General features: G+C 36.8%; 1 protein-coding gene across 1 annotated transcript; it reads right to left on the bottom strand.

Moving 5' to 3' along the window:
• Positions 1-550: 550 nt before the first annotated feature.
• LOC126701713 (plastid division protein CDP1, chloroplastic) lies at positions 551-7365 on the bottom strand. The gene is made up of 12 exons (XM_050400041.1): positions 6926-7365; positions 6732-6845; positions 6487-6624; positions 5958-6062; positions 5740-5862; positions 4776-5144; positions 4456-4551; positions 4178-4297; positions 3194-3259; positions 2363-3124; positions 1479-1669; positions 551-1053 (listed from the first exon to the last, which is right to left on the bottom strand). Exons 1-12 carry the CDS (start codon positions 7244-7246, stop codon positions 969-971), a joined length of 2490 nt encoding a protein of 829 aa, XP_050255998.1. The 5' UTR covers positions 7247-7365; the 3' UTR covers positions 551-968.
• Positions 7366-12130: the final 4765 nt, after the last annotated feature.

Genomic DNA, 12130 nt, shown 5'->3' with positions numbered 1-12130 from the left:
ACTTTTCTTACACTAGTATGAAACTTTCATTGATATATTGCTCCATTCTTGTGTCTTCAGTTTCAGGATATGGGTTGAATGCCATACAATGCATTTTATTTAAAACTTTTGTTCTTGCATCGATATTAACCACTTGAGCTTTGCTCAAGGTATTTTTGGGTACAATTTCCACACATCTGGTAGCTGAAATCCAAAGCACTTGATTTGGATCGAAATAAACTAATAGTAGTTGAAATCCAAAGCTTTCCAGAGGCTATTTGACTTATCTCTCCCTATTATCGGATGCAAATTGTCTTCAATTTGAATACCAGACTCAATGGTCAAAATTAATGAAATTAGCCGGTTATTTCCTAATAATAATAATAATAATCTAATTATAAAATGGTAAAGCTTATCACACATTAGTGTGTATACACAAGTGTGTAAGAAACACTGCCCTTCAGAAAAAGTTGGGTGAAGCCATTGCTGCATGCCTGCATATATGGTACAAATGTCTGCTTGGAGATACATATTCACCCTAGTTTCTCAAATAATGCATATTACACACACGAACTTGAAATCGAGTGTATTATCACAAGAGAAAGTTTACACGTATGCATCCCTTTCTATAAATGACTTCGTTATGCCCATAATTACACATTTAGCACTCACATTAATTGCTGTAAAAGAATTGATGTAGATTCTAAACGAGGTCAATGACACTCTTTACACTACTTGGTTAGTACTAACCACGTTCGATTTTCAATTTCCTTTGGATACACTATCTTCTAACAACATATCATTCAGAAGCAACAAGCTTGGCTGATATACCTTTCACCAGTTGTAACAAGTTATCACCACCCTCCTCAATTAAGATCTACTTTCATTTTTTCAGGCCTCCTCTGCAAAAGAAAAGTGGAGGATGGGTGGAACAAAGTTAGCAGAACATCAGATGTCATGACTGCCTCATTTCCAAACTAGGCAGAATATTATGATGGTGTTTGAGTATCGCCTTCACAGAACCTCCAAGATCCATCATCTTGCCTCTTTAGAACATAACGAACTTTATAAGTGCTGCAACCAATCAATGAGACAAAAGAAAAGGAAAATATCATCAAAAATAAATAAAATGTTCCAAATTCAGGTCTTTAGGAGACAAAGAAAAGTTTGAATGCTGCAGGACAGCAAATAAATAACAAATCAGACCAAGGAATAAAAGATAGTTAGGGAATATTACTAAAGATATTGTACTATTATCTTGGCAATCTTGACTAATTATCCAGCAATCTTTCTTTGAAGTAGCGAGTGTTCACAAATTAGTGAACCACATGGTGGGAATTAATATCCAAATCCAATGTATACACAATATTGAAAAAGCAGACTTAAGATCTACAATTTTTTTCTTTTTTTTTTCATTAGACTCAGTATGACCAATGCACAATATGATTTTAGGAATCAATAAAAAAAATCAAATCAACACATTTTATGAGCCCAATTACCTGTAATAATTTGGGTTCTTTTGCTGAGATTCATCAACAAGCTCTGCAGCTTCTTCCAACAAAGCCTCAATTTCTGCCATTTCTGCTCCGATCCCATCAGATATAATTTCAGCTTGCAGAACAGACAGTTGTAGTAAAACGAATCTCCAATAACAACACTTGGCTTTTGCCGCATCAGCCAAAGCTTGCCACTGTGAACCATTAAGGGAAGGAAAAAAAAAAAAAAACAAACAGACATACAGTGATAAAGCATTAATTGTGTGCCTCCAGGAAAGAAAACTTAGATATTAAATGCATCAATATATTTTCTCCACCATATGCATTAAGCAAGCTTTACCATTACTTGGCTTTCTACGTTACTAAGTTCAGCCTTTCACTTAACCAATTTAAAATCTGCAGGGACTAGAATTACGATTCTTTCCTATATAATATTTCTATTATCCAAATCAAATTTTCAATTGATTCTAGTGCAGGTTAGTCACCCATAGGTTTTACTGGCTAGAGACAAGTCCAAAGCACTCTTCTTTAGAAAAGTTCCCTACATTATCCATTAATTTCTTTGATATTTCAATCTCTCAAGATTACTTTTTTTTTTTTCCCTTCTTCCCTTTGAAACAAGACCCAGCTTTGCATTGGGAGTATGCAATACATTCTCTACACAATGCAAGCATCCCATTTATCACATCACTAGGTAATTCACCAAATATGATAGCTGTAAATATGTCATAAGTTGATAACTTCCTTCCAGCTATTTGGGATACCCAGCTTCAATTTGTTGCTCACTATAATCAGATTACTCAAAAATTCAGATTATCTGACCATATAATTATATACTTGTTCTATGAATCTATGACATGATGTGAAGACCAATCCATGCATTTTACCTGAACAAGCATAGATTCATCAAGGACTTCAGAGAGGGTATGAACTTGATGGCTAGGCCCCAAAGCCTCAGCTTTAATTCCTTGCCATTGCCTAACAAGGGCTTCAGCTTCTTCCATAGGCATTAGCCTCCTAAACACAGCAGTCATAGATGATGATATACTAGCAGCAGGGGATAAAACATGTGGATTTCCAGCATCTGAGTGGTTCCTGACCAGGATATTAGCCATTGCTAGAAGCTTCTTGAGTCTGCTAGCAACACCACTTTCCTTAATATGAGCTGGCCCTACGTTGTAATCCAAAGAAGAATCTAGTGTCTGAGAAAGCAAACTTGTCGTCACATTTGTTTTACTACAATCAAATTTAGAAGTTCTTCTCATATTACTATCACTAATGCCTGATAACTTCAAGGCAGCAAACACAATACAACCCAGTACAGTAACAAAAGTAATCCTTCCAACTGACCAACTTTCCCAAATTTTACTATGGTGTGTACCTATATTCCTACCAGATGATGCACTACTACCCTCACTACTTTTGCCCAATATTAATGGACTCTGAATATCTGGAGCCAACTGCTTAACAGCAGACCCAGACCCAGGAAGTCGAGAAGAGCTCACATATGGAAGAGATTCCTCAAAAAATTTCCGCTCTGACAGAGGAGCAGTGGCCAGTGGTCTCTGGCATATGGCAGGCACCGTATGTGCAGCTCCTTTACTTTTTTTGCTCCCAGGAGATTTCTTTTCACCACTGAAAAAATTGACCTGCAGAGCCATACATCCGTAATGACTTCATATTAAAAATTAAAACTACATCCACATTATGAACCTTACCAAAGAAGGAGAACAATCTCGTGTGTCTGGAAAGACAGCAAGGACAACATCCTTCAGCCAAATTTCCTAGTCAAGAACAGAAGGCAGTCTAACATGAGAAAGCATCAACCTCAATGACAAGCATGAAATCGGTAGTGAAAACAAAGTGTAAGATGGCATCATATGTAACTTAATCCATGATGTAGAAAAACAACATATCTATCTGGCACAAACCACTTCACTTTGCTGAGCACAAAATAAGAAAACCAACACAAAAAATGAGAATAAGTGTTAACGTAGGCTCTGATCTACTGGAGTACATCCCTAAATTGCTGATGGATTCAATAAGAAAAATCATAGTTTACGAAGGCAATATACAAGATCCTATCATTCAAGATGCATTTTTTTATAAGTAATAATATTTTATTAAAAAGGGCAAAACCCAAGTACATGGGGAGTATACAAGAGCAATGCAACAAATAAAGACTTAAAATTACCTAGATCCAAGAACTCTAAAAGAGAAGAACAACAAACATGAGTCAACCAATCAATCAAAGATCTAAGAAAGCAGAGTTTCAAATGAAGCAAAGATATCTCAATCTCATCAAATGATCTAGCATTGGATAACATCCAAATATACCACATTAGACAGAGGGATAGCATTCCACACGTCAAAGCTTTGATTGCCACTAAAGCTACCTCTCCAACAGGTTAGGAGGTCTTTCACCAAGAAAGGAAACTAATGGAGAACATTACATTGCCAAGAAGAATCATATGCTACTAATGCAAATAAATTGCAAATAGATATTGATAAATCAGTATAGAAGTTAACCACAATATGTCAGCATGCATCACTTGAGCTCCCCATAATGAAAGGACCCCCCCCCCCCCCCCCTCCCCCAACCCCCCAAGCAGTTTCAGTAGCATGTTCTTAAGGGCAACAAAATTCATAATTCCAAAGACAGAAGCATGAGAGAGAGAGAGAGAGAGAGAGAGAGGACAAACCAATGATGGTTTCACACCAGAAACATGTTTTATTTCCTTCCCCGAGACTGAATTTCGTGTAGTGGAATTTGAATTCAATTCAAGATGTTGGAGCTTGTTAGCAACATCAGCCTCATTACCCTAGAGAGCAATGTATAAATCAAAGTATTTTAATAAACATACAGGGCAAAAATGGAAAATGGAATGAAAATTATATCAGATGAAACCAAGAAAAAATTCCCACAGTATTTTATTTGAGTCAGTGCTAAAAATAGTATGGACCAAAATGAATAGTGTACCTGTCCAAGAAGAAACAAGCAAACAGCATCTTCAAGTTTCAGATCAATTCCTTCTGATGCTACCAAACATTCACACATAGTTTTTGCCTTGTTTATCTTCACAAAAGTTACATGAAAAGTGAGATTAGTAAATGGAGCACAACCCTTCCTCTCCATCTATCTCCTAAAGAAATCAAACCTGAATAGTAATGTTGATGATAAAAGAAACATACAAAATATACTAAATTTTCAATAACTTTTTTTCTAAGAAATTATAGTATAGCAAGGAGGGGAGTGGGGATAGGAATATTTAGTAAACAAGCCACGCAGAAAGGACTTACCAAATCTGTCTGCTTGCTTGAAAATCCGAGTGCTACATGAGCTATTAAAACCATGTAGAAACAATTGAAATCAATTACAACCCTTTGATTCTGTGATTCAAGTGATTTCTTATTCTTTCTTGTAATGGCTAAACTATCCCATGGAAGAAGATCAACTATCTCTGTTGCCATTAGCCTATTAAGTGCTTGGCTCAAGAAGCATGGCCAGTCTTCGACTTGGCATGAAGTTTCAACCTCAAGGCCCTGTCTGAGCAGTTCACGCAAGGCTGCAATTGCTCCTCGTCTCCGTTCAGCATTTTCAGGTGAATGAGGCATGCCTAATATTTCCAATGTGCAAGCAGGTGCAAGCTCCTCCAAAGATTCTTCTATCTAGAAACCAAGGCACACAAATTTACCACAAACAGTAGGAAGTCAAGTTTAACTATGGCAAGCAACAAGTACGGCATAAATTAAAAAGCTGCCAAGTAGCAGCACCTATCCCCTATTCAATGTTTCAAGGCCCTCTCTCTCTCTCTCTCTCTATATATATATATATATATATATATATATTTTATATATATATATATATATTTATATTTATATTTCATGATCTGATTAATCACACTTTCACTAATTATTTGGAATTTTTTTCTAATGCATGGCTGAAAAGATTGAGAAAAATCAGATTGTTTTATTTTCAACTATTGATTCGTCAAATATTTATTTTTTGCTAACATGGGTGTCCAAAACTATTCGAACACTTGAACATTCCCCTAACATGTGCAGGCCCCCCCATCCCACACATACTTGATAATTAAAGGGAGGAATTCCTTGGGGTGGCCTCAATATGCTTGCTAGGAGTTTTGTACCCAAGACCTCATAAATCTCATGAGACCTTGGAAACCACTAGACCAACCCCAAAAGCAATTGAAAGATGCATATTGCAGACTGAACCAAGCAAATGCTTTCTTGAAATGAGCATTACCTGAGATAACAATGTCATTTTTCCAAGAGATATTTTACTCCTTAGAAGACACTGAGCACGAGCAAGTGCTTCAAATCCATGGGACACCTTGTTCTTCTCGAAACCAATCTTTGCAATAGCACACTTCAAGAAAGCACCTATGATAAGAAAAGGAGGCATAACAAGGCTGCTACAAAAAGAGGGTTCAACTTCCTGACCTCCTTGCTGATATGTCTTACCTCAGCCAGTGCCATAGACAGAAGCAAATCATGAACATATGGCTTAGCATCTGGACGTTGAAGAGCTGCCCGACCAATATCCAATACAAGCTTCACCTCTCCAACCTAAATAGGAGAAATCCACATAATATCATATCTATATTCCAAACCAAAAGCCTTATTTTGTTTTATTCTAACAAGTACTTGACATTACAAATGGAAGAAAACATTCTGCGGGTTTACCGAAGTAGTAAGAGGGTAGTGATATGGTAGAATATAGAAAGAACAAAGATTCACAAGCAGGACAGGATATACGTTTCACCACTAACCCTACAAGGCTACAACAAATGAACCATGACCCTACAAAAAGGATATAATTCTTGTGCACATGGAACCTAAAACAAAATCCTAACGTACAGTGATTATCTACTATCTCTGTGTAAATTAGCAGAGTACAAAAGTTTTCATTTCTTTGGGCTATTTTTCCATTGACCAAGATTTTTCTGCAGTGCCGAAACAAAATGGTAATAAGTAAAAAGATGTAGTGTACCTCTTGAAGGAGGCAAAGAGCAGCAGGCAACCAAGGCCAAGGAATTCTAAGGGGAGTTTTAGGTGGGATGTTTTCCCTAATATTACCAGCATATTCCGGTTCAAAAAGAAGCTTATCCCTCACATCCATTACAAGATCCTGCAAACCCAAAATAAAAATATACTTTTAAAAGAAAAAAAAAGTCAAGCAAGGCATATGAATATGAATATTAGTTATAACAAAATTTGTCAAGTATGTGTGTGTACCTGGCGAGATGTAACAACATCCATGGTGTAACCTTCTTCAATCTCTGCACTTTTCAAATCCATAACGGACTTAACTATCTCATCTTTCTCAGCTCGATCATTAACACCAATAAGCTGCAATTTGCAATGCAATTTTATATTATTATATATTAATTCCATAAGAAAGTTACATAAAAAGAAAAACAAAATCTGACCTGGTAACAGGTGACGGGGATATCAACGGTAACATGAACATGATTATTATTAATAATGTGGGTGTCAATGGCGTTGAGTCTGGAGCGGCGGCGAGTGAGAATGTCACAGTACCTCAAATGCGATACCCTAAAACAAGAAGAAGAAGACACCTTGAATTTGGAGGAATTGGAGCTTCTGATTCTTAGCATTACTATTGCTGATGCTAATGATGCTGATGCTGATGCTGGTACTGATGATGCTCTGTCCAAACCCACCACATCTTGATTCCAACAACGATTCCATAAATCTTGCGACACACCCATTTCACAATTCACCACCATACACAAATTTGCTGGCCGCCTGAGCCTGAGCTCCTGAGCCTGAGGGAACGGGGAACTACTGTTTGTCTAAGAGACAAAACTAGTACTATTTTATATTTCTCTTTCTCTTATTTATTTTTAATTTTCTCTACTTTTAATTTCATTTTCAATATATTAATAATTAATGACTGGTAAAGTACCACTAATGTAAAGAAAAGTGTTTGTCTTAATAAAAATAACATAGCTCCGTCGGGTCGGGTTGACTCGCCCCGATGGATCCATTATCAGAATCTCCAATGCTTTTAAACTGTGTCGTTCTGAGAGAGTAAACACACGACAGAATGTAAACCTTTGCTTGAACCCAAAGGAATACAAGTAACAAAATATTCAGTCTTTTGTAAAACATTTTACCACCAAAAAAAAAAAAAATTGTCAAATATTTTTCTTACTCTTCTCTAACACAACCCTTCTCCCTTCCCTCTCTTCTTCTCTCTTTTTCATACCACCCTCTTCAAAATCTTGAATTATTGTCAATTTGCCAATTTGTCAAATATCCTCTTGTTGAAGGTCGTTTTTTCACGTTTTAGCACCTTAGATATGTGTCTTGATACTATTGGACACCATCTAGTCTGGGCATTTTTCTACGAAGGAAATTGGGTCTAATGCTTTCGCAAAACGGGCTTTGGGTTCCCATCCTATGGCTAATAGTTTGTGCACCAACTTTAAGTCTGATCTAAGGAGTGCTACTACGAAATGGACTTATTCTCCTCTTCTATTGCCCTATAAAGGGTTGTTCTCCTCTTTTTGCAGAAGGAACATTTATTCTGTTATGTAATGAGACTTTCTCCATAGAATGGGTTGTTCTCCACTTTTTGCAGATTAATCATTACTCTGCTTTATGATTATAAGTTTGCATAAAAAAATACTAAACCCCAAAGAAAGTATTCATCAATCAAATGTAGTTTACAACATGTTAGCACACATATTCTCAAATGTATTTATATATTTACACATATATTTGTATATTTACTAATATGTATTCACACATATATGTATATGTAAGGTTGAATTTATTCAACCATCTAATTGGCTTTATTCCGTGCCAAAATTGCTTGTAATTCAGCATTTAGTAACCCTGTATTTAGGTGGGTTTGTTGTAAGGGTAGTGAGTGAGATAGAGTGAAGACTGCTCAAGAGTGTGCAAGAAAACAGAGTGTCGCGGCTGGGACTCGCGGGTGGACTAGCGGCTGCAAGCCGCCAGAAGCTGCACACGTGCCAAGCATGCTGGAAGATGAACAGTCATGCTAGCTGAAGCACTACAAGACAAAACAGGACAACTGGCCATACGGTTAACTCGCGACTGGATCTCGCGACTTAGTCAAGCCGCGAGCCACCCCTGTTTTGTAAAATCCTGACGTTTCACATTCCTCTCCACTCTAGTATAAATACCCTTTTAACCCACGATTGAAAGAGAGCTTCCAGAGAGAATTTTGAGAGAGAAACCCTAAAGAAAAACAAGATTGTTTCACACACAATCCCTACCTTAGAGTCTCATCAAAATCCCTCACTCTCTTCCTCTCCATTGTCAAAACCTTGAGAGGCATTATACCAAACCTGGTTCTCACCATTATCATCTCTGTGAGACAGTCGTTTGGAGTTCTGGGAAGCAGTTAGGAAGGAGCCAATCTTCATTGATTGATGCTACGGTGTAGTAGCGGAATCCGGGAAGCTAGAAAAGAAAAAGGTTCGGCGCAACCTCATTGGAGCAAGAAGCTTGGAGGGCTTAGGTGCACTGGGTAGATTAGGCTTGGAGGGTCTATTGCTGTCCTTGTATCCCAACTGTATTTTCTAGTGGATTGATTACCGCTTGGAGGGCGGCGGAGAGGTTTTTCGCCGAGGTCTTCGGTTTCCTCTTCGATAACACATCGGGTTTTATCTTTGTGTTTGCATCTTCCTTCCTCGCTATCTCTGCCTTTACATTATCTGCTGTGGTTTTATTTTGCTATGGCTTAGATAGTTGTTTAACCAGTTTCATATTATAGCATATGTTAAGTTTCCGCACACTAGTTGTTTGACATATTGCTTGTGTTGGTTAAGTTGGTTTTTGGGGGTCTAAACGTTCAAAAGTGTTTTTGTACACGTTTTTGAACTTTCAATTGGTATCAGAGCGGGTACACTTGTTGTGGTTTAAATACCTAAGTGTGATCCTTGACCCCTTGTGTTTATTTGCCATGGATTGTGCTTTGTATGACTCTTTACATGATTTGGTTGGTGATGAATGTAACATGCCACGTGTTTGTGAAAATGCCTCTATGAGTGTTAATCCTCATAAGTGTGATGACATGTTATTTGAATCTATGGGTGTTGTTGACAAACTCTTCAAGAAAAATGCTAAGAAGTTTCAAAAGAATTTGAGTAAGTTATTTTGTGAAAAGGATGATTTGATTGCTAAGCTCAATGAATCCAACAAATTGGTTGAGAAATATAAAAAACTTGCTGAAATTTCTCTTGAAAAGCTGAAAGAGTTTGAATGTTTGAATATGGACTTGGATGCTAAACTGGTTTTGTCTAACAAACTTGTTGATGATCTTAAATGTGAAAATGAATCTCTTAAGATGCATGCCAAGTGTTTGATTGCTGAACCTATTGTTAAAAAGGATGATAATGTTTGTTGCAATCATGTTGTGGTACCCGATTTTGTGCCTAGTGTGTGTTCTACCTTAAAGGACAAATCGGTGTACATTCCTCCACATAAAAGAAATAAAAAGGTGAAGAGAAAGGCTGTTAAGTCAAAGCCTTCGTTTAGGTCTCAACCTAAGGCTTTGGATGGATCTAAGTTTGTTCCAACTTGCCACCATTGTGGTGTGATTGGTCATATAAGACCTCAATGTCATAAGTTGAAGAGGGAACAAAACCATGTTGCTAGATCCATTCCCAAAAAGCCTAGTGGACCTAAACACATTATTTGTCACCATTGTGGTGCCTTTGGTCATCTAAGACCTCATTGCTCTAAGTTTCAAGCTCTTAAGAGAATCAAAAGAAAAGAGAAACTTGAGCTTTTTGGAAGTTGTGCTAAAAAGAGTAAACTGGATTTGAGTGAAAATAGCATGTTGTTAAAGAAAATGTTTAATGCTCTTAACTCCTTGACTATGTGCATCTTCGGTTCTCATTCTTCCAACTCTCGTCTCGCTTCTCTTGAGACACTCATTCCAAACAATCGTTCCGTTTGGATGAGGAAGGGTTCCTATGGTTGAGCTTTTGCCCTTTTGGTCCTTGATCTAATTCTTTCGATCTTTGTAGGACCCTTCATGCATTAAATGTCATATCTTCATGCATTTTGTGCATCTTGCATTTATTTGTATGCATTGTTTCGTTTTTTATCTTACTTTTATGTTTCTATTTTGTGTGAGTAAAAATCCAAAACCACATAAAAAGTGAAAAATTCAAAAAGTTTGATCGTATATGTTTGAGCACATATCACATGTGAGTTTGGCCTTGTACCTTTGTACAAATGGCTTTGTGCATTTTCAAGCTTAGCTTGTTATTTTTGCACTTATATCTTTGTGGGAAAAATCTTGACATCTTTGTGTGATTGTTGTAAATCGATCTTCAAGCTTGTCATGAATGATTTGTCAATAGTCATGTTGGTTTTGATACATGCGTAGACTTGTGCTTATATCTCTTCCCACTCTTTTATCTTTATTGCTTAAAGAGCTCAATAAATGTAAATCTCAAAATGAAAAGAGATAATGAGCTGCAAAAGCCGTTGCACATACTAGTATTCGACTAGGAAAAAGGGAAAGCGACTTATATGAAAATGTATGATGCCCAAAAAGCCAAAGGCTTGTTCATCAAATTGAAATATCAAAAATTTCAGGTATTAATCTCAAAAATGAGATGTATTGCTCAAAATGAGTTGTATTGATTCAAAATGATCAAATGATATGAATTGTAAGAAGCCAAATGAAAAGCTTCAATCTTATGTAATCATTTTCTTGTGGGAGGTCATATATGTTCACTTCTATAATTAAGATATACCACTTGACTTAGTACTAGTTGTGTATGACTTGATTGAAATGATCATTGAAGCTTCATTCTAGACTAAGGACTATTCCACATTTGATACACACACATAACACACTTGCCTTATGTTCAATGAATGTCTTATTCATTTGTTAGATTGTACTTGTCTAAATGTGATGTGTGTGTGCTCAATCATATATGGTTCAATCCAAAAAGATTTTTGATCATTTTATATGTTTTTGGAAGTGATTTTTATCACTCTTTGAGTTTATGTTTAGTGCTTACTTTGTTTTTCAATGTTTAAACATGTTCTGGTTTGAAAAACAAGTGTCAGATTTTTTGGCCACTCATTTTGGCTACTTGCGTGAGCTGCCAGCAAGCTGCCAGTTTTGGCTGGTCGGTTTGGCGGCTTGCAAGCCGCGAGTCTAAGCCGCAAGTTCAGACAGAGAGGTTTCGCGGCTCACTCGCGACTTGGCTCGCGACTCGCCCAGAATCAGCTTTTTAAAGAGCTTTTTCGTGGGAAACTTGTTTTAAACCTCTCCCATCCTTTCTAAAACCCCTCTTTCAATATTTTTACATCAAAACCCAACCAATTTGAATGGTTTTTCAATCCATTAACATCTCTAAGGTAATTATAAACTCTTTTCATTGATTTTGATCCTTAGATTATGTTTTGGAGAGTTTTGTGCTCTTGGTTGGGATTTTCATCATAGGGGTTGAGAAAACTTATTTTTTGTCAATTTTCTTCATGGGATTGGTTTCTTTTGTTGATATGCATTGGATGTTGGCCCCTTATGGCAGTAAGAACATGTATTAAGGGTGGTTTTCATGATGTTCATGCATTGTTTCACATTTTTGTTTATAGTGTGCATGCTAGGTGTT

The sequence above is a fragment of the Quercus robur genome, chromosome 10 (genome assembly GCF_932294415.1).
Source record: "Quercus robur chromosome 10, dhQueRobu3.1, whole genome shotgun sequence".
NCBI lineage: Eukaryota > Viridiplantae > Streptophyta > Magnoliopsida > Fagales > Fagaceae > Quercus > Quercus robur.
The sequence above is the reverse complement of the archived record's forward strand: the minus strand, read 5'-3'. Positions and strand labels throughout refer to the sequence as shown.